The 21,900-nt window shown below is 55.5% G+C and overlaps 1 protein-coding gene across 2 annotated transcripts in view; it reads left to right on the plus strand.

Moving 5' to 3' along the window:
• Positions 1-189: 189 nt before the first annotated feature.
• Positions 190-21,900, plus strand: part of Zfyve28 (zinc finger FYVE-type containing 28) — a 141,631-nt gene continuing 119,920 nt past the window's right edge. For both annotated transcript variants that reach the window (XM_046423877.2, XM_046423876.2), the window contains exon 1: positions 190-291. In XM_046423877.2, the coding sequence (XP_046279833.1) occupies positions 253-291 (39 nt within the window). In that variant the 5' untranslated portion in view covers positions 190-252. The remainder of the gene's footprint in view (positions 292-21,900) is intronic.

Here is a 21,900-nt window from a genome sequence, read left to right on the forward strand (position 1 = left end):
CCAGCGTGCCAAGCGCGGAGCATCCTCTTAGCCGCGCACCTGCCGCGCGCGCCTGTCAGCCGACTGCCCGGCGTTTGGGGCTCCGCTGGCTACCAGCCGCACCCAGCCGGCGCTGGGGCCCCGGCCCGGCCCGACCCGGCCCCAGCCCGGCCCTGGCCCTGCCTCCGCGTCCACCCCGCGCCGCGGCCAGGCCAGGGCGCAGCGCTGCGGAGAGCGAGGGCCGCCTGGAGGCCGGCCGGGGCCCGCGCGGCGATGATGAACAGGTTCCGAAAGTGGCTGTACAAACCCAAGGTGAGCGAACCGGGGCCGGACGCCCTCTGCGTTGCGCTCTTCTTCCCCCAGGACTGACCTGCTGTCTGTCCCTCCCTGGCGAGACAGGCCCCCTTTCCCTTTCCATGAAGGCTTTCTCCATCCTACCGCCTGACACCCCTTCCCTCCACTCCGCGACTTGAGCAGACCCCCATCTCCTTACCGACCCCTGGCTCGGACCCTTCCGCCCGTTCCTAAGCCCTGGTACTAGAGGGACCCTCTTGCTCTTACTCTCAGACCTGGGTGCACTTTCCCTCCCCCTCTAACTACGGCCCAAACCTGTCCCTTTCCCTTCTCATCCCGATCCTGGACTGGCCCGGGCTCGCACCCCACGGTCCTGAGCCCCCTACTACTTTTCCTGGGTGCCCCCTTCTTGCACCAAGGATGCCTCCCCTGTTCTCCGCCGCCCCTTCCCCCATCTGGGCCCCGGATAATGGACCTCCCAACCTACCTCCGCTCTACGGAACAGCCCCTTTCTCCTCTTCCCTCAGGTTCTGTAGGGATTCCCCGGTTCCCAATCCTCCGGTCCCGGACAGACTCTTTCTTCCTTGTATCCAGAGAGGGTCCTCATGCCCCTGTCCTGGCCCTCCCTTCCCAACCAGTACCGATCCGACTTCGACCCTGTTCACGTCTCCATTCTGGTCTCTTCCCCACCCATGTCTTCTCGAATTCGGGGACGGGTCCTTCTGTCACCTGGCGGTGAGAGCATCTGGGGCCCGTAGCCTCCCCCGGGTAGGAGGTGCTGCTCCCCACGCGGCGCTAACGCCCCTCTCGAACCGCGGGGTCGGGGTCTGGGCGGTGGGCCCTACGCCTCGGCGGCAGCGCCAGTCGCACTGCGGGCGCTGCGTCCCAGCCGACAGCCTGGGACTCGAGTCCGCTGCGGCGGGAGCCGGGAGCCGGGCCGGGTTCTTGCGGCTCAGGGTCATGCCGCGGGGATGCTGGGATCCTGCGAGGGTTCAGGGCGCACCCTGGGCGTTTGGAGGCAGCACGTTGGGCCCTCGCAGCGGGAGGGCCCTGGCTCTGGGGTCCTGGGGAGGCACGTCTTGGGTGGGGTCACCGTGAGGACCAAGGGTGGGAGCGGGGCCAGTCGCACTCTGGGCGGATCGGACATTGAGGCCGCCGCGTTGCCTGACCAACTCAAGAACAGACAGAAGACCCCTTCTCTCGAGAGGCTACTTTACTTGGCGCAGGATCCCAGCCTCTCTCCCCTTCCATGAGTGATCTCAGGGTTGGGTTCCTTAAATACGCGTCCCCTGGTGCTCCCATTCCGGCCAGCTGGCAAGCGGGTCTGTTTGGAAAACTGGCACCTGAGGTTTGGGGCTAGTTCAGGGACCTGAAGGCTCATGTTCCACGACCTTTGCTGAAGGGGAGCTTTATCTGGGGTTCGGGAGTGTTGGGTTCAGGACCTGCAGTGCACGGGGCCGCACTTGGCCTTGGCCTTGCCCAGAGCAGAGTCAGAGTGGCGCTGCTCGTGCTCCCGCCCTGCATGGTGCAGCAGCTGTGTTGGGGGTTCGTGGTGACCCTGGTGCTTCCCTGGGCTGGGTGTGGTTTGGGGCCTCGCCTGTCCTTGGCCACGCCCTGGGCGCCCAGCCCTCTGCTCGCTGCAGAGCATTCTGTCCTGCCTGCGGTGGCTTTGTGAGTGGACTGACCCTCCTCGGGTGCGGTCCCTGCATCCGACACCTGTGCAAGGAGTGGCTTTTCGTTTGAGTGACTTTTTGTCTCTAGTTAAGGAAAAATCAAGTCCAATTGTGAAAAAGTCATCTGAGAATGGGCAGCAGTGTTATTTTTTTTGGTGACAAGTGGCTGGGGGCAGACAGGAAAGTGTTTGCAGGCACCTAATGGTCTGGTGTCTCTGGAAACACCGGGGGGTTGCTGGTGCCTTCGGATGCCCTTTCCGTGGTATGTGTGGGAGAGGCGGTGTTTCCAGGTCACGCTGGCACCTTGGAAGGGAAGGAAAAGTACTTGCAGGCTGTTTCATCAATAGCTGGATAATTTCAGAGTGGCCTTGACCTACAGTTTATAGAAAAGACTTTGAAGATGTTACTGCCCTTGAAAGTGTGCCTTAGAATTGAGAATAGGATCCCTTATGTTTCCTCTTCAGCAACCAGCTGCCCTTGAAGACCTGCTCCAGGAGTTGACCAGGGTGCATTAACTTATCCCGATAATTCAGCCCAAAGCCTTGTGCTGGGGGAGGAAGGGAATGGGCAGGGTTTCATTCAGAGCTCACTGTCCTCTGTGCCCATACTGTCTGACATTTGTCCCCACCATGGATTCCAGCCACACCTCTGTCTCAGATCTCTGGAAGCTGTGCTCTGTGGTCCTCCTTAATTGGGGCAGTCTCTTATTTGAGGTCAGTCTTTGGATTAAAATATCCTGATAATTTGAAGGTTTGGAGTATATTGTATATTATCTTACCCCAATAGCTTTTCATTTTTCAAACCAAAGCTCAGGTTTTTTCCCTTGGATTTTGAACTGAATTATGCTTCTCTTCTGTCTAATCAGGCACATTTTGGCACAGGAGAGTCGAGTCAGTCCTGGGAAGATGCAGGGCCTGGGGGAGTTGAAGTGTTAAATGCTAGCTGTAGGAGGGTACGTCTGGGGAAGATTGTTCCCACAGTTCAGATTCTTTTTTCCACTTTTGTATTTAGATGTACAGTTCAAGCTTCATTTTTAATTTAATCTCTGCTTTGGTTTAAAACGGAACACTGAGCTTTTTGTTCATTATAGTGTGGTGGAAAATATTCTGAAATAAAAATCTTATTCATTGTTCCTGTAGTTCTAAAAAGTGATTGGAAATGCTTAAAGTATTTTTCTATGATGCTTATGAATTTCAATATCTGAATCATTAATATATATGTAAGTTGGGTAAAAAATACCTGATGAATAATATAATAGTTTAACGTTAACCTGACATTTCCAAAGCATTGCATTTCCATTCCTTCCTGCAAGTCAGCCTTCTAGACACCGTTGTGGTTTTTCTTGATGGAGAGCACTCAGGCTTAGGGTGCTGCACTGAAAGCAGCACACAGGAGGTTCGGCCTGTCCTCTCTTAGTGTCTCGCTTTCCTAGAGGGTGAAGACTTTCCAAGGAGAGTTAGTATCTGAGGAGGGGGAATACTCTGGAGGAGTTGGTGTCTTCTTTGAATTAGAAGCATCAACTTGTGTTTCTGGCTGGGTTATAACATCCTGTTAATCAACCTAGATGGACATCCCTGGCCACCAAGCAGGGAGGGATCATGGCAAGGGGGGAGGGGACAGTGGCCCCAGACCTAGTCTTGGCCTGGTTTCTTGACCACATCAAAGAGCACATTGATGATGAGCCCGAATGCAGGAGTTATCTGTGGGTGGATGATGGTGCCCAGGTAGATGGGCATGGTTGGTTTGATGGCTGATTACTACTCTCGGCTGTACCCCCCACAGAGATGGTTCTCATCTGCAGCCCCCAGCCACTTCCAGGGTCAGGACTATCAACTTTTGCTGTCTCCTCTCTTGCAGGGGGAACACTCCTTGTAATACTGTTTTGCTGAGTGATGTTTATCTGGATTCTTTTTGTGATGTTCTGGGTTCAGATTTGAGATGAGTGGGCTCTAGCTAGGAGAAGCCTGCCAGACTTTCTGACTGTGTGTTTTCCCAGCAGACCCTGCAAGCCCTGTGCAGTCTGCATGTGTGCAATCTTCCTGGGGGAGGGGTTCTTTGGAAACCCACCAGCATCAGGCATTGCTACACATGGGGATTCCTGCCTGTTGCTGTCAGGTGAACACAGCCTCAGGTGTCCAGGGGTCCAGGACCATGCCCAGGGACCCTCCAGGTTCCAGAGTGCCAGCCTGCCCTCTACAGGCCCTTGAGTAGAGCTGCCCCTCTGTGGCTGGCCCTCTGCACCTTGACCACCTGGCTGAGGGGGGTGGCACTTTGAAAGTACAGTGACAGATGGGGACAGTCCCAGGGTGGAGCCAGGGGAATCATTGGCCAGGACTTGTATCTGGAGGCCCTGAGTAAGCATGGAAAGGTACAACCTGATCCTTCTTTTCGGGTTGCCCAACAGGTCTGAGGAAGAGGGCTGATGACACAGATGACAGACACTGCTAAGAGCATAACCAGGGTATCAACAAACCCTGAGGCTGGAATGCAGCAGAGGGTCCTGGTGGAGACTGTGAGATGCCTGGTTTCCCACAGCCTGAGGCCTGCCTGCCTGAGAAGGCAGCCACTATCACGGCTGATTTCCCTGCTCTGCTTCACCCGGGGAATGCTGCTGTCTGTATGTGCCATGTCAGTGCCCTGTGCCTGGCACGGATCTCTTTCTGGCATTTGGGGTTTGGGTGTTGCCTTCCAGCCAAGCTGCTGACTAGTTTTTAGCTGATGAACTCCAGGTGCACAGCTGTGACCGAGGCCACACTTGGAGTAGCACATTTCTCTTTGGGGTGAGCCACTAGAATACCAGTGACCTGGTGCCGTACAGGCCTGCCAGGGCCAGCTCCCCCTTCTAGTGCAGCCAAGGAAGTTGGAGCAGTGGTGCTCGGCAGTAAGGAGTCAGGCAGGTGGCAGGCTCTGCATGCTCATCTCTGAGGCCCAGGGCTCCCTGAATTGAGAAGGTACAGAGCTCCTCCCTCCCTTCCCCACCACCTCTGGTGGCCCCTCTTTCAGACTCAGCCAGGGGGGACCCAGGGCCTGGAACCCTGCCACCCTGAAGGTGGCTCTGTAGACCCTACCCTGGTGACAAGGCAGGGGCTTTAAGCAGGAACTTGGCCTCATTTCCCAGGTTTTGCTGTGGTTTCTCTGTGTGGTGGGGAGCGTGGGGCCTCATGGGCCTCCCTGTACCAGGGCACCCGCAGAGTAAGGGAGTGTCAGTTGCTGTGGGACTGTCATGGGGCTCTGTGTGCTTACTGGCAGTGTGTGATGCGGTTTCTGTTAAATAGGCGAGTCATAGGCCCAGCGCCATGGGCTTCTTGTAATTGCCACTTGGACTCAGTTGTGTCCAGCAGGCGGTTTGCCTAGGGGAAGGGAAGCCAGGGCCCCACACAATCCCCTAAAATGGGGAGGGTTTAGGTAATTGCATTCAAATTTAAGAGGATAAATGGGTAATTTAAGAATGTTTTAGTGCCTGGTTTGAGCCATCAAGAATTCCCAGAATAGCAGATGCCCTTGCTTTAAATGTGCAAAGGTGCACCCACCTAAGAGCCCATAAGGGGCTACCATGGCTCTGTCTCCTTGGAATCGATGGCGTTGTGCATCTACAACTTGTAAGTGGTGTGCTCTGGACCCTGCAAGGGTGGGTGATGGCGAGCTGATTCCAGCTCAGAGAGAAATAAATGCATAGACGGCCGTGGGTTTTAATGCTTCTCCCACTTTAACTTGTTTGGAGTCTGCTCTTGCCAGTGCTGCTTCTCTGAACAGTATCAGAGCCGAGACAGGGCAGCGGGATTTCTGCTGCAGGGCCTGGCTAGGTGTCTGCACACTCCCGCTCCGAGCCCCATGCTTAGCCTCCCCAGCTGCCAGGTGGGAGTGAGTGGACTTGCCTTGTGGAACTGTTGGTAGCAAAGGCTCACAGCAGTAGCTCACAAATGAGTGCCTTCATGTTGGAGAGCCGAGGGTGGGGCAGAAAGGTGGGGGTTGTTATGGGACCGATGTAGTTCTTCAGGGTTCAGGTTAGTGCTTCCTGGATCCCCGAAGCCATCACAGCTTCCAGCTACTTCTGTGAGGTCTTTTGAGAGTGAAAGGAGGGATTGTTGCTCGGCTGGGCTGAACTTGAGCAGTGGGTCCACCATATTAAACCTCTCCCATGGGACCCTCCCATGGCCTGTGTCCCCTGTTTGTTGGCTGTATGCTCAGGATCCAGTAGAGGACTCCAAGAACTTGGGGTGACAGGAGCTGGAGGTGAAGGGGCAAAGTACAAGTGTCAGCTTGGGACACACTGACATCCTATCCTACCCACCCCTGCTGGGCTGTGATGTGGGTGGGGAGATAAGCTGGTGCTGGTGAAAACACAGAGGTTTGGGTTGTCCACATCTGGACTCTCTTAATGCACCTGGTTTCCACGAGGTCTCGGGGAGGACAAGTTAACTTGCTGGAGGGAGCAGAGCTGGGCCCGGTGGGCCCCAGAGCTGGCAAGCAGAAGCACCTTGTCCCTTACGTGGCAGGCAGTCTTCTCTGCTGGAGAACAGGTTTTTTACATGGGTCCCACTTAGTGAAACAGTTGCTTTTGTACTTTTCCAGTTGAATTACAAAGAAACTTAGATATTGATGGGCAATTCAAGTGTTCGAGGGAAAAAAGACAAAAATGAATGGATTTTTTTTCCCTCCACTGATCCGCATAGATTAAGCAGGAGCAGAATGGAACATTTTATATTATGGTAATTTATGGAGAGTAGTTGGGTAAGATGAATGGAATGATTTTCTCCTTCTTACAGTAAGTATTTTAAGCTCTTCCATTTTTCATTGTTTTTGTGCTGGATGGAGGCAGGGGGGTGTTGGGGACACTTCAAGTGATGTCCTCTTCATGGCCAAGAAGCAGAGGTCCTCTGAGCTCTGCATGCTGGCCCTTTAAGTCTCTCCTGTGGTGGGTTTTGCTGAGCCTCCCCCCATGCCGCCCAGTGGGGTGGTGAGTGGGCTTTTCAGGGAGCCTGGGTGGGCACACCCCACCCAGGGATAGGATACCTAAGGCAATCATCTTTCTCCTTGTTGTTAGTTTCGAGAGTGTTTCTAGTTATTCTGGGGGATAGTTTGATGCTAAACAAAGGCTAAAGGCAGAATCAGCTGCATCAGCGCCAGATAGATTTGAAAACTACACCCACGTTCATAACAGCACTGCGTTAACACCACATGTCGACTCAGCCTAAATGTCTGTCAGCAGATGGATGGGTAGGCACAGTGTGACCTGTGATGGCTTGTCCCCACTGGCTGGAAGCACTCCTGGGGATCATCTCCCCTCTGACCGGCACATCCCTGCTCGGCCATTCCCACTGCCTGGGTTTCCTAGAGGACAGTGGTGAAGGAGTCCGGAGTCTGGGATTGAGTGCTAGGGGGCTAATTCCATCACTTTCTAAAGCTGCCCTCCTCCCAGGAGCTGCTCAGATGAGGGCTGTGCTTGACCCTGAGCTCAGCTCTGTGGTGGTCTGGGGTAGTGGGTGGGCAGTATGGAGGCTTTGCATCGCTGCAGGCCTGTGCCCAAGCTGGCCTCAGAGGGGCAGGCACTCAGCGGTGGTAGAGGGAGGACAGAAGTCTGCTGTGGCTGGAGGCTCAGTGCCCCTGCAGGGCAGCCCCTGAGATGTTACGATCCCTGGTGAAGGCGCAGTGTGCCTGGAGAACAGGCTGGTGGGCTGGCCGCTGGTGGGCTGGCCGCAGGTGGCCAGGGGCGTGAAGGGGGATGTGTCACGTGCGAGGAGGGAGGAGCATGATGGGATCAGCTCTGCCTTTTTGGGGGTTCCTCCAGGCCCGCTGGGGAGAGGGGGCAAGGCTGGCAGCCAGGGCAGTGGCAGGTGTGACCCCAGCGAGAGGAGGGACTGGCCTGGTGGGGAGGGGAGTGGGGGTTGCAGTTTGCACAATGGGCAGCACGGAGGAGGGGCTGGTGGGGTGTGGGACAGGAGTTGGGGTTTGGACTGGCACGTTTGAGGTGCCCATGCAATGCCCATCTAGAAGTACAGTTGGATTTGGTTCCTGCCGCAGGGCAGATGGCACGCAGGGAGACCTCCCCACCATAGGCCTGGAAGATGTAGGAAAAATGACCAGAAGCAAGGTTTTGAGTCCTGAGATGGAGAGAGAAGGCATTTGCCCCAGTGCCAGAAACAAGAGGGTACTGAGGCCTACCCTGGCACTGCAGGAAAGCATACAGGTCTGGATGCTTTGCCCACTGTGTGGGGTGTCTGCTGGCTGGTGGGGCTCCAATGGGATAAAGCTTCCGCTGGGCTAGATGGTCCTTTTAGGCCTCACAGGTCCACAGGCTGGTGTAGCTGATGGCTGGGCAGTCTGCCATGGTCTCTTATCCTTCCAGAGGCTGAGTTGAGAGTTTTTAAGATTTTTCTTTCTTTTTTGCTGTGCTGGGGATTGAACCCAGGGCCTTATGACCTACCGGACACACACCAAGCCTCATCCCGAGCACTGAACTGGAATGTTTTTGTGTGGTTGTGGGGATCAAGTTGAATCCAGGGCCTCACTCATGCCAGTCAAGCCCTCTACCTCTGAGCTGCTTCCCCAGTCTTTTTTATTAAGTTGCCCAAGCTAGCCTAGAACTTGTGATCCTCCTACCTCAGCCTCCTGAGCAGCTGGTGAGTTGAGAGTATTTACTGGTGGGCTTGGGGCAGCAGAGCGGAAGTGGCAGGTAGGTCCCAGGATCAGCTTGAAAGTTACACAGCACACTCACAGAGTGGGCTGTCAGTGCCACTCTTCCATGAAGAAGGGGAAGAAGGATGAGTCCTCGGGAGGCCTTGGCCTCGGCGGAGGGGTCAAGAGTGGGAAGAGAGTGTGTCCATTTCCAGCTGGGGAGGGTTGGAGACACAGCTCAGCCTGCGGGCTGTTGGAAAGCCCTGGTCTCTGCTGTGCTGCAGGTTGGTACTTGAGGGGACCTGGGGCACCTGGCAGTATGAAACTCAGACTTTCCCGGGGCCTCCTGTCACACTTCTGAAGCAGAGTTCATAGTAAAAAGCTGCAGACACAGAGGAGTGTGGCTTCCGAGAGCAAGGGCAGCGACTCACAGGGATGAACAGGTGGCGGAGATGCTGGGGACGTGGGTGAACTTGGTCTAGTCCAAGAGACGGGAGGGTGGACACCATAGGACCCTCTCAAGCAGGAGACAAAGGAAGCTTCCAGAAATAAAGAAGATGGACACTGAATGAAGAACGTAGAAGCCACTCCACTGAGTGGTCAAGGAGCTGAAGGGGGAGTTAGGATGTGGAAGGTGGGTGTGGGAAATCACCTATGTGCAGCAGGGAGGTAAGGGGCACCGCGGGCCGTTCTGAGGCCAGGAGAGGGCGTAAGGTGTACCTAATGGGTCTTCATGGGAGGCAGCAGAGTGAAGCAAGGTGTTTGATCTCATGACCAGGAACTTCCTGAGTTGAGTGATCGGATCAGTAAACAAAGTCCCAACTGGGATAAGGGGTACTGAATGTAGCTGGACACACGGGTGAAGCTGGAGGTGAGATGTCCTCCTTTTGTCACAATGACAAGATGCCCAAACTAGCTAACTTTATAAAGAGAAAAGGTCTCACAGTTTTGGAGGTTCAGGTTCGAGATCAGACCACCCTGTTGGTTTGCCTCTGGTGAGGGCTGTAGATGGCAGCACATCATGGAGTGTGTGTGTAGGGGCTTCCGTCACCAAGAGGGAGTCAGGAGAGATGGGGTCCACAGTCCCTGTAAGGACATGTCCCCCAGTGACTTCAGGACATCCGTCTAGGCCATACCTCCTGAAGGTCCCACCCCCTCCCAACAGTGCCACCCTATAGGCCAAGCCCTCAATCACAGTGGACCCTTGGGAGACATGACCCATGTTCAAACCTTGGCACTGCAGAACACATCTTGGGGGCCCAAGAGGAAAGGCTGAGTCCTTGTGGGATGACAGGTGAAGATTCTGGGCCAGCTGAAGATTCAGGCCCAGAGGTCTGAGAAGGGGAGTCTTCAGGGCCCCAGGGAGCAAACCCAGGGCAGAACCCTGTGCCTTGCTGAGCTACCTGTCACAGAGGAGAACGCAACAGAAGACTGTCAGATGGAGACAAAAAGCAACCACCCCCAAATCCTTGCCTAAGAAGTACTGGAGAATGTGCTCCAGTCAGAGGAAGGTGTGGGCGGCAGGGAGCAGTGGTGGGCAGGAGAGCCCGCGTGTGTGCAAGCCCAGCAGCAGTTTCTGTGCAGATGATGAAGTCAGCAACTCCCGCAAGAGTGGCTGCAGAACCAGGCGGAAGGGAGCCCTGGACGCAGTGCCTGGACGGGGTCAGAGCTGGTCTGAGGCCCTCGGCTTGGGCTGGGGCTGACTTAGAGCAGGAGTTCAGCATGTGGAGTATTGTAGCAGGAGGACAGAGACTGGTGGGTAATCCCAAGAGTAGGGGGCGAGAAAAGGTCCCTGGAGTGCCATCAGTCTAACAGAGCACAAAGGAGGGGACTGGGCCACAAAGCAAGGGCAGTGAGTGCAAAGCCACCAGCAGCGCCGTGGCAGTAACTGCAGACATGTCACAGCACGTGCACAGGCCGAGGCAGAGCTCCTCAGAGGCCCTCTAGACATCTGCTGGGCCTGGGCAGGAGACACCCACAGGCGGCTGCTGCAGGATGGTGGCAGGGACTAGGACAGAGTGAGGCAGTGAGTCTGTACCCAGTCACATGAGTAGGCTGCTGCCCAGTGAGACTGCAAGGTGTACACTTCCTGAAGGGAGGGCCCCTGGCGCAGGGCTGCTTCCTGCCCCAGGCCCCTGGTCTTCCAGGAGATGACGCGGAGAGGGAGGTTAGCCTGTGGGTGCTGGTGAGGAGGAGGCCTTTGGAAGGAAGGGAAGGAAGCCCGGCTAGGCCCAGGCCTAGGGGAAGGCTGGGCTGCAGCAATCTCAGGGGAGGGCCCAGCTGAACCCCAAGGCCTCAAGGCCTCAGAGCTGGATGGCCCTTCAGGGTGACCTCCCACTAGGCAAGGGGGCAGGACCTTTCTACTCTGTTGGACAGGTTGTGAATGGAGCTTCCCATGGCAGGGCCCTTCCTCTGCTGAGGGCATCCCTGGGGTCTGGGGGTGAGGTGGCATCAGCTGGCTGCACTCAAAGCTGCTGGGGACCAGCCCTTTGTCCCAGTGTGCTGTGCGCAAGCATGTTGTCTTGGGTCCCCTGTTCTTGGCCCTGTTGGGATACTTTTTACTGATGTTGACCCCTCTGCCTCCTGCATCAGACAGGGGCTTCCTGGAGGGTCAAGGCTAGGCTGGGCCCTAGTGGGAGCTTAGGAAGCGTTGGTCGGAGCGATTGTATAAATCAGCAGTGAATTTTAAGAGACCGTATTTCCTTCTGTATGTTTGAGATTATGCACCCAAAGCTTGCATGTTAGGGCAAGAGATGGTTGTGTATAGGTCTTGGTGGCCTTGCTGCACCCACATAGAACTCCTTTTCTTTCTTTCTTTTTTTTGTAGTACTGGGGATCGAATTCACCCTCGCACATGCAAGCAGGTGCTGTGCCACTGAGCTGCACCTAGGCCTTTTTATTTTTTATTTTGGGACAGTGCCTTACTAAGTTGCTGAGGCTGGCCTTGAGCTTGCTGTCCTCCTTTGTTAGCCTCCAGAGTAGCTGGGATTACTGGTGGTGGCGCATGCATGCCTGGTTCAGATAGGCCTGTTGAATGTGGCTCTTGAGGACTTCTTAGATGGGGGACATTTTTCCTCCATTGGGTGATGTGTTCTTTTGTAGTCTTGATGTGTTTCAGCTTTGGAGTGAAGGTGTAGTGAGCAACAGCTCCCCAGGCTGGTGGCCTTTAGCAGACTTGGTCTACCCTGTAGGACTCTGTCCAGGCTTGGCTGTGAGCCCTGGGGAGGCTGGGATTGCTGTTAGGGGGGCCTGCCCGCCAAGGGCCGAGTTGTGTTTGGGAACATGTGGACCGTGAGTTGGGATGAGACCAGGACTTGGATGTAGTACCCGGGAGCCAGCTCTGCATCCCCTCTCTAAGCCTCAGCCTCCTTATCTGTAGGGTGGCGTCAGACACTGTGGGGTTACTGATGACCAGACCCCATGATGCTTTGAGCTACACAGAGCCCTCAGGGGACCCAAGGGCTGCCTTCCTGCTCCAGCAGCTGGGCACGGCCTCTGGGAGAGGGCAGCTTTGCTCCAAAGCCTGGCAGGGCTCTGTTGAGCTTGAGATAGATTTTGAGGATATAAAAAAAGATTCTGAGTCTCAAAAGAGAAGTGCCCAGGAGTGCTGGATTCACAAAACACCCACAAACCCATGAAATGCAGAACGAGGAGCTGGTGAGCACCTTGGCCCTCATCCTTGGCAGCTGCCTTCCTTCAAAGTGACCTGAAGGGAGGGCAGAGCACAAGTGCTGGAAAAACTGGTGCAAAAGCTTCCAAACTCCACCCTGACCCTGCTCTGGTCAAGCCCTAGCTACTGGCCCTCTGCAGATGTAACACCCCAGACCAGAGCTGCTGCTCTCCCTTGGTGAGGGCCTGTGTTCTCGTTGAATGTGTATCTGCCTTCTTAAATAAATCTGGCGAGGGCTGGGGATGTGGCTCAAGTGGTAGCGCGCTCGCCTGGCATGCGTGCGGCCTGGGTTCGATCCTCAGCACCACATACAAACAAAGATGTTTTGTCCGCCGATAAATAAATAAATATTTAAAAAAATTCTCTCTCTCTCTCTGTCTCACTCTCTTTAAAAAAAAAAAATAAAAAAATAAAAAAAAATAAATCTGGCGTGTGCTCACATTCTTTTCTGTAATGCATTCCAAGGACCCAACTTGTGCTGGGTCGAGGTCCTGCTCCTGGGTGACAAGCTGAGCAGCCTGGAACCAGGACTGCCCCTCATGCTTCATGCTTACCATCACTGGTTGGCACACTTGCAGGCCCAGAAGGTGTGCAGTGGGTGATTTTTCCAATAATAAACACTGAAAACTGGGAATTCCTGGCTGGAGTGTTCCCCAGAGAGCCTGTGTCCATATGGGGACAGGCTGGGCTGGGTTCCTGCAGCATGTGGGGTCCCCTGCCAGCACTGCTGGGTGTGGCCCTACTGTGAAAACCCCAGGAGGAGCAGGGAATGGGGGCAGGTGGCCTAAGGGGCATTGGGCTGCTGTCCAGGTGTGTTCCCGGGTCTGGTGCACTGCCCCAGGGAGGGTCCCCAGGGAGGCGTGTGTCCTGAGCACTGGCACCTGCTGCCCCAGCCTCAGACACCTAACAGCAGGCCAGGATCCTGAGAGCCTCCATGTGGGGACTGGTTTTGAGGGTTTTGGGTGGGGGTGCTAGCTGACTGGGAGGCCAGTGGGTGGAGGGTCCTTGGTGGGGGCAGGCCTGGCTCTGTAGGGATTGGCCAGTGACCGGTCAACTCTGTCCCGATTTTTATATGACCAGATATTGGGTGAAAGGGGAGGGAGCTTAAGTCACGGAACGGATGTCACATGAGATTCTGGCAGGCATGAATGAGAATGCACAGCAGCCTGTCACCCTGGGGTTCTGCTCTCATTTTAATATCCCTTCTTGTCCTTTTCACTAACGTCTGTGTGGCAGTGTGGCTGTCTGGTTAGCGCATCCCACCTGCTCGCTCCCTTTCTGAGTTGCTTCACAGCGTCTTCTAGCTGCTGGCCGCTTGCTTGCTTGCTTGCTTTTGGAGGACCTGGGTAATCACTTTCTGACACTGCTGACAGGCTTTGTGGGTCCAGCTCTCCTTGCAGACATCCCTGGCTTAGGACGGTCTGCTGGTTTCTGCCACTGGGCCTGTTGTGCTGTTGAAGCTCTCGTGGACACATCAGGAGTTCTGTGGCTGTGGTCAAGCAGAGGTGCAGGAGGCTGCCCTTCAGCAGCTGCCTGCTCTGGGACCCAGGAGTTGGGAATGTGAGCAAGGAGCAGCTCTGCCTGGGGCTCTGCTGGGTGGTAGGGCAGTACCCGGCCCTTCCTGGGAGATGGAAGACCTGGGCATGGAGGCGCTAGAGCTAAGTCCTAGAGCATCAGACCTTGGAGCGCTCTGAAAACCAGGTGGGGCCTTCCCTGCACCCCAGTGGAGCTGCTGTCCCCAGGGCAGATGGAGCTCACAGATGCAGATGCTGTCTTTGTGCAGTACCTGGGGGGCCACTGTTCTGTCCCCCACAAGGTGGAATGTCAGCCTGGCGCAAGTGCTGTTGGCCTGCCACACGCCTTCTTGGGCCCTGTGGTGCACACTGAGAGAGTGTTTCCTTGTCCTCACGTTAACTGGGCCCGTGCTGTGTGCCAGGAACTAAGCTTGGGACTCAGCAAGGAGTAAGACGGCAGAGGCCTGGCCTCGCTGGGGACAAGCTTACCATGGGAAAAGCTGGGCTGGAAGCCAGTGGCTGGAGCAGTGGCTTCACTGGGCAGCGTGGTCCGGGCTGTGGTGGGATGACAGTGACCTGAAACCTGTCTGCAGGACCCTCCCCCCATCTGGCTTTTCCCCGTTTGCCTCTTCCGGCCCTCACCCTTAGCACGTCCTCTGCCTCCCTGGGCCTGCAGACGTGCATGAACCAGGGGTCTGGATGTGGACACTGGCTACCTGAAGCTGCACCACAGAGGTGCCAAGCAAGCACATGGGTGGAAGTAGGCGTGTCCCAGATGTCCTGCAGGTGGAACATCCTCGGATCTTCAGAGGTCACCCCTCTGGACTGGGATTGTGGATCCTGCAGGGATGGCACAGGGGTGGTGACCAGGGACCCCAGGCAGCAGAGCAGGTCCTGCTCTCTGAGTACTCTGGAGTTTCTAAAAAGTTTCTTTTTTCAGATAACAACCTTCTAGGCCTGGGATGTATCTTAGTTGTAGAGTGCTTGCCTAGCATGCACAAAGTGCTGGCTTTAGCCCCCAGCACCACGAAAAGTAAGCAAAGCAAATCCGCCTTTTAAACAGCTTTATTGAGATAGTGCACTTAACTCCACTAAACTGTACACTGAAAAACGGCCATATGGTATATTTTGTGAGAATGTGTGTGTGTGTGTGTGTGTGTGTGTGTGTGTTTTGCTAGGGATGGAACCCGGGGCCTCCTATGTGCTAGGCAAGTGCTCTGTCACTGAGCCGCACCGTGGCTCCATCACAGTGAATTTTGTGTTCTATGTATTTTACTACAACTGAAAATATAAAGTCCAGGCCAGGCCACAGGGAACACTTGTGGTGACAGGGGAGTTCTGGTCTTGCCTGGTGGGAGTGTGAGCCGGCCTGTGTGGTAAAGTCAACTCAACAGCATGTGGGAGGGCAGCAGCCCAGGGAGATGGAGTAGGGCCCGGGTGGTAGTAGTGCCACTGTCCATTTAGGGCATCGCTGTGCACTTGGCTAGAATTTCCCACTGAGGGAATCGAGGCAGAGGGCCCACGGCACCCCACTGTACCATGTCTTACAGGTGTCTGTGAATCTACCTTTCCTTAAACATTTAAAAATTAATTAAAAAAATTAACCTTTAGCCAGGTGCGGTGGCATATGCCTATAATCCCTGCGGCTCAGGAGGCTGAGGTGGGAGGATCGCGAGTTCAAAGCCAGTCTCAGCAACTTACTGAGGCCCTACGCAACTCAGTGAGATCCTGTTTCTAATAAAATATAAAAAGAGGGCTGAGGATGTGGCCCAGAGTTTAAGTGCCCCTGAATTCAACCCTTAGTGCCAAAAAACAAACAAACAAAAAACTCCCAAAACAAAACCCATAAACAACTTTGTAGAGGTATAGTTGGTGTACAATAAACTGCATTTATTTAAAGTAGACAGTCTGGTCAGTTTTGACCTACGTCCACACCCATGGAGCTGTCACCACCAACAGCAGTCCCTCCCTCCCTCTCTCCCTGACTCCTCTCCCCTGCCCATCTCCAGAGAAACTCTTATCTGCTTTCCGGCAGAAATCAAGTAACCCTTTCTATGCAGAATGGAAGGACATACAACTAGGAAGACTTGAGTTCCCCAGCCCTCTGCTACAGGGAGGGCCAAGTCCTGGACTTGCTGAGACATGGAAGTGCAACAGGAGTTTCTAGAAAGCCCTGTGTGCCGCAGGATGAGGTTGAGGAGCATGCTGGGGACGGAACCGACCCCAGTTCACAGGGGAAGCTCAATGCCCAGATGATGGAGGTGGGTTGAACAAAGTCCTGTGGGGAGGCTCTGATCCTCTAGGATTAGTGTCCTTATGGGAAAGGACCCTGGAGAGCTCCTGTACTCCTTCCTGTGAGCACAACTGTGACAAGCCGCGGCCACTAAACCAGGAAGGGGCTCTCACTGGAGAATGGATTGGCAGCAAGCACCCTGACCCTGGGCTTCCAGCCTCCAGGACAGTGAGAAACAAATCTGCTGTTCAAGTCCCCATGGACACTGAGCTGCCGGCAGGTCATGCTGATGCTGCAGCCACCAAGTGACTCTGCTCCCGCCTTAGAGTACCACAGGCTCATTGGGGAGGCTCATTGGGGAGGCCCTGGTGTGCACTGGGACGGCCAGTCCTCTCTGTGCATGTGGCCTCCTGTCTCAGCAGTCTGGCCTGGGCTTCTCCATATGCTGGGGCACAGAGAGGGAAAGGGGTGTGAGAGCTCATAAGCCCCAGCTTGATGTCACATAGGAAAGTGTCAGCCGTGTTCTGGACTAAATGTGTCACTGTGCAGATCCATGAAGGGGAAGAACCCATCCGTGCAATGGAGCCGATATGGCCGGAGCTGAGTGGAGTCCATATCTTCCCACCATGGCTCTGGACCATCACCAACTCTGGGTCTCCACCTTCCCCAACTTTGGATGTCCCTCCAAGGGCTCTGGATCTCCCCGTGTGCTCTGGACCCTTCTACCTCCATGTATTCCGGACCCCTCTACCTCCATGCACTCTGACCCCACCCCATGCTCTCTAGACCCCTCTACCTCCATGCATTCTGGACCACACCCCATGCACTCTGGATCCCTCTACCTCCATGCACTCTCGACCCCTCCCCATGCTCTCTAGACCCCCAGCCTCATGAACTCTTCGACCCCTCCCCATGTTGTGGACCCACTCCCTTCATGCACTCAGGACCCCACCCCATGCTCTCTAGACCCCCAGCCTCATGAGATCCAGACCCCTCCCCATGTTGTGGACCCACCTACCTTCATGTACTCTCGACCCCTCCTCATGCTCTCTAGACCCCCAGCCTCATGAACTCTGGATCCCTCCCCGTGTGCTGTGGACCCGTCTGCCTTCATGCACTCTGGACCCCACACCATGCTCTCTAGACTCCCAGCCTCATGAGCTCCGGACCCCTCCCCATATGTTGTGGACTCACCTACCTTCATGCACTCAGGACCCCACCCCAAGCTCTCTAGACCTCCAGCCTCATGAGCTCTGGATCCCTCCCCATGTACTGAGGACCCCCCTGCCTTCATGCACTCAGGACCCCATGCCATGGATGCTAGAGCTTAGCCCTTCTGTTCACCTGCTTCCTTGTAGCGCGGGGTTCCTCCTGACTGGTTTCTCCCCGTCTTCAGGGAGATGGCAGTGGAGACAGGAAACCTGCCCAGCCCCTCCTCTCCCTTATACAGCAATCGGGTCAGCACCTCTCCTGGTCAGAGCCTGGCGGGCTCCACACCACTCTTCCTTCAGACTGCTTTTCCCTGGCAGCCCACCATAACTGCCTATCAGGTCAGTGTCCTCCTTTGTCAGGCCCAGCTGTCCACTGCTGTCCTCTTCAATCCTTTCTCTTCCCTTGCTCTGGCACGCCCCTCTCCCTGCATCCCTCTGGGGACTGGTGGACTCTTGCTGTCTCCTTTTCTCAACTCCCACAGGTCCTGTGCCCCATGCTGTAGCCAGGCAGTGGACACTCACTCCCATAGTGGCAGGCCATGCACCCTTGCTAGCCCTAGGCCCTCTCCCTGATGTCCCTTATGCGTGTGTCTGCAGACCTGACTTCTTTGGGCTCGTTGGCACAGCTGCCCTTTCAGTGTCTCTGTGATATCCACCAGACACCTCCACTGCGTCCTTCTCTCTTCTCCATCTCTGTTCACGCTGGGCCCAGGCGCCACACCTAGTGGTCAGCCTCGGCACTGTGCATCCATCAGGTTCAGGTGCTTCAGGGAGTCCCCAGGAGCACACCTGTGTTCACAACAGCATTGTTCCAATAGCCAAAAGGTAGAAATATGCAAGTGACCACAGAGGGTGGAAAGGTCCAGTGCAGAATACCAGCCTTAAAGGAAGGAAATTCCTTCTCATGCTAACCACGGATGGCCCTTCGAGACCTCATGCTGAGCGGAGCAAGCCAGTCACAGGAGGACCAGTGCTGAGATGAGTCCACCTAGGAAGGCCCTGTAGGGGCCAGGCTCATAGAGACCATAGAGTGGTGGGTGCCAAGGACAGGGGCTGGGGCACGTTTCACACTGGGAAGAAGAAATGCTGTGGGGGTGGACAGTGTGGTTGCCCAGCGGTGCGGACGTGCCATGAACTGTGCGCTGGGAAGTGGTTAGGGGGTAGATTTTATCTTATATATGTTATTGCATTTAAAATAATGCATAATAGAGACATGTCCAAACCTGCCTGTGTTTTCTCCATTTGTCTACAGTAGCCTCAGAACTGGTTTCTGTCCTCTGCCTTGCCCCCGCCCCCCCACCCAGGCTGTTTCAGACCACCTTTTAAACATGTGTTTGCAGTGCTGGGGATGGAACCCTGGCCTTGGGCAAGCGCTCTGCCACTGAGCTGCACCCACAGGAGAGACTATCGTTTAAACATGTCTGCTCAGACCCCTCCCACCACGACTCCCGTATCACAGCAGAGCCCTGAGATCTCTGGGTCGTGTGTCCCCGGACTGCCCCCACTCCCATTGTCCATCTGCTTCAGCCCCACTGGGGTCCCCCGCTACTCAAACACTCATCGGGGTCCCCTCTGCCAAGATGGCTGTCTCCCCCATCAGGTCTCCTCTCAAGTTCCACTGACCAGGACACCAAGCCAGTGGTTTTCTTTCTTACTGACCCCCTCCCTTTGGTACAGGAACTTAACATAGGGGTACTTTACCACTGAGCCACATCCATAGCCCTTTTCATTTTGAGACCGGGCCCCACTAAGTTGCTCAGGCTGGCCTCAAACTTGGAATCCTCCCACCTCAGCCTCTGGAGCTGCTGGTATTACAGGTGTGCACTTCTAGGGACATTGGGTGGTGTCTAGAGACAGTTTTCATTGACCCTACAGTGTGCAGGACAGCCCCCACAGGAAGGAATCAGGCCCCAATCAGCAATGCTGAACTCGAGAGCCTGTTCTGATCTGAAGTGTCCCTGTCCTCTGCTGTGTGTCCTCTTCCTTCCTTGACATCTCTCTGAGCATTGTCTGGAGGGGCAACACTGTGGTCAAGACTGTCCTTATCCATTGGGCCTGGTCACCTCTTCCGGCCTAGTGTTCTTGGTGACAAGCTGGGGATGGATCTCAGGAAGCCCCTGTCCTGTCCCTGGAATGATGTAGTGGCACTGGCTGGGTACTCTAGATGTCGATGATTGGGCATCCTGGGGAGCTAGTGAGGTGCTCCTGGATCCTCCCCAGGCAGGCCACAGACTCGCAGCCAGCAGGTGCTTCCAGGCAGACGAGATGTGAGTCCGTGGCTGCCTGGGGAAGGTCCACTTTCAGTGTGGGCAGTGCCATGCCAGGCTGCAGCAGGTGGGACTGACAAGGCAGAGCAGAGGCGGCTCTCATCCCCCCAGGATCTGGGACGCCCTTCTCCGGCTTTTGAACACGACTCCAGGCTCTCCCACCCTCCGTCCCCAGAGCTCACACTGCAGCCCTTGGGCTCAGACTTGTAGTCACACCATCAGTTTGCCCCGGCGGAGGCCCTCATGCTTGGACCCAGCCAGGCCACCATCATTCCCATCCCCAGCTAGTGGGTGGCCAGTTGTGGGACTACTCAGACTCCATAGTTGCTGGAGCCAGTCCCCCTGGTAATCCCCTCTCAGGTAACCATCCTCACCACCTCGCTGGAGATCGGCTGCCTCAGGTGTTACTGGTCCAGTGCAGTGCAGTGCTTGCAGACTCGAGTATGCTGTGCTCACAGCTGGCTCAGCCTGAGCAGAGGCCAGGTGTTCGCCCCCGACGTGTTCCAGCGCCTGCAGTAGGACAGGCAGCAGGAGGCCTGCCAGGACCCCTGAGGGCTCACCAAGGGGCTTAGACAAAGTAGCTGTCGAAAAGGCTTCTTGGTGCCTGGGCTGCCTGCTCCTGGAAAGTGAGCAACCAGGTTAGGTGGTCCTCACGAGTCGTCAGAGTAAGGAAGACATGGAACTTGAGTGTGGGTCTTTCCTGTTACCTGTCTGTGACACTGTTTTTAGGTTGAGCTGCAGGTAGGAAGTTGGGGTGACAGTCATGGGTGCTTCCAGGATCAGTGAGATCAGTGAACTGGAAAACTTGAAGCTGGTTGGAGAAGGGTGGACTTTCTTCAGTCCTGTGCAGAAGGTCCTTCACCTTAGGAGCCCCGATCATTTGCTGAATTTCTTGAGAGGAAGAGAGAAGCTTCTCCTAGCTGAGTGAGGTTGGATTTTCTTTTTTAAAAGATATTCCTTTATTTTTTTTTAATGGGCCTTTATTTTGTTCATTTTATATTTATGCGGTGCTGAGAATCGAACCCAGTGCCTCACACATGCCAGGCAAGTGTGCTACTGCTGAGCCCCAGCCCAGCCCCAAGTTGCATTGTTCATGGGAATGTCTGAGGGTCCACTGGCTGGCCTTGCCCTTGGAATGGGCATGCTGTTGTCTTGAGCACATCTGTGGAGCATCTACCCTGTGCAGCCCACTGTCCTGGGCCTGGGCCAGGACCACCTGGTGAACGAGGACAGCATGGCGATAGTTGACGTGACAGCGGGTTCCATGTGAACCACACACCTTCTTCTTGGTCCTGTGAGCTGGCTGGAAGCATCGTCTTGGTTAAAAAGAAGATGTCAGTGTTTCTAGGAACTTGTATGTGAGAGCGGCTCCGATCCTTCTCGTGTGGCCAATGGCCTTGTGCATGGGGACTTGGCGATGCATGGGGTCTTGGGACTGACTCACCCACAGTGATAACATGCACCTCCCCGGCAGTGTGAAGTCCTCTGGGGCCAGGCAGTGGAGAATGTGACCCCGGGTCACAGATGTGAATGCAGGGACCTGGCAGTGCTACCTGCCACTGGCAAAATGATGGTCCCCAGAGATGCCCATGCCCTACTGCCCAGAGCTGTGAACAGGTCGTGTGTGGCAAAGCAGAATGAAGGCTGCAGACCACACTTGGGCTCCTGATTATCTAGGTAGGTCAGTACTCAGAAGATCTGCAACTGTTGGGGGAGGTGAGGCAGAGGGAGCTGGGACATTGGCAGGTCAGAGAGGCCCCGTTGCTGGCTGTGTGGGTGGGCGGGGCTGTGGAATGGAGTGGTGGTGTCTGGAGCTGGAAGAGGCACAGAAATGCCCCCTCGAGCTGACAGCAGCCTGCTGACTGGACTTCAGTGAGACCCATGCTTCGATCTGTGCTCCAGACCAGGGTGGTGGCAAGTTAGCATGGGAGCCACCAGGTTGCAACAGTTTGTTACATTTATGGCAGCCTTAGGAACTAGCGCCCATCTCCTGGGGACAGAAGTTCATGATGCTCCACCCAGGACTGGAAGAGCCGAGGGTCCAGGGCCCCAACAGTAGGCGCAGGCATCTGCAGAGGCTGAGGTGTCATGTCCCAGGGAAGAAGGGCAGCACACTGTGGACTCAGTCTGTACACTGGGCCAGGTGGAGACACATCTGAAAAGGCCACGTACTGTAACAGCCTCCTTATGGAATCATGAGCAACGCAAGACACTTTAGGACGATGTGTGGCCACAACCAAGTGGAGTGGAAGTGGCCCTGGAGCCGGGGCCCAGGTGCAGGTGCTCCAGAGGGTGGCAGCACCTGAGGGTCTGGGGTGGAGGTGGTCAGGCAGGTCCCCCTGCACATCAGCTGGGGCTCACAGGGGCTTGTGGCGGGGTCGGAGTAACCATTGCTTTCTTTAACTTTTTTTGTAGTTGAAATGCTGCCATCTAGGCCTGTGTGG

This window comes from Marmota monax, unplaced genomic scaffold, assembly GCF_021218885.2.
Source record: "Marmota monax isolate L192 unplaced genomic scaffold, Marmota_monax_Labrador192_F-V1.1 WCK01_AAM20220418_F8-fsc00009, whole genome shotgun sequence".
Taxonomy (NCBI): domain Eukaryota; kingdom Metazoa; phylum Chordata; class Mammalia; order Rodentia; family Sciuridae; genus Marmota; species Marmota monax.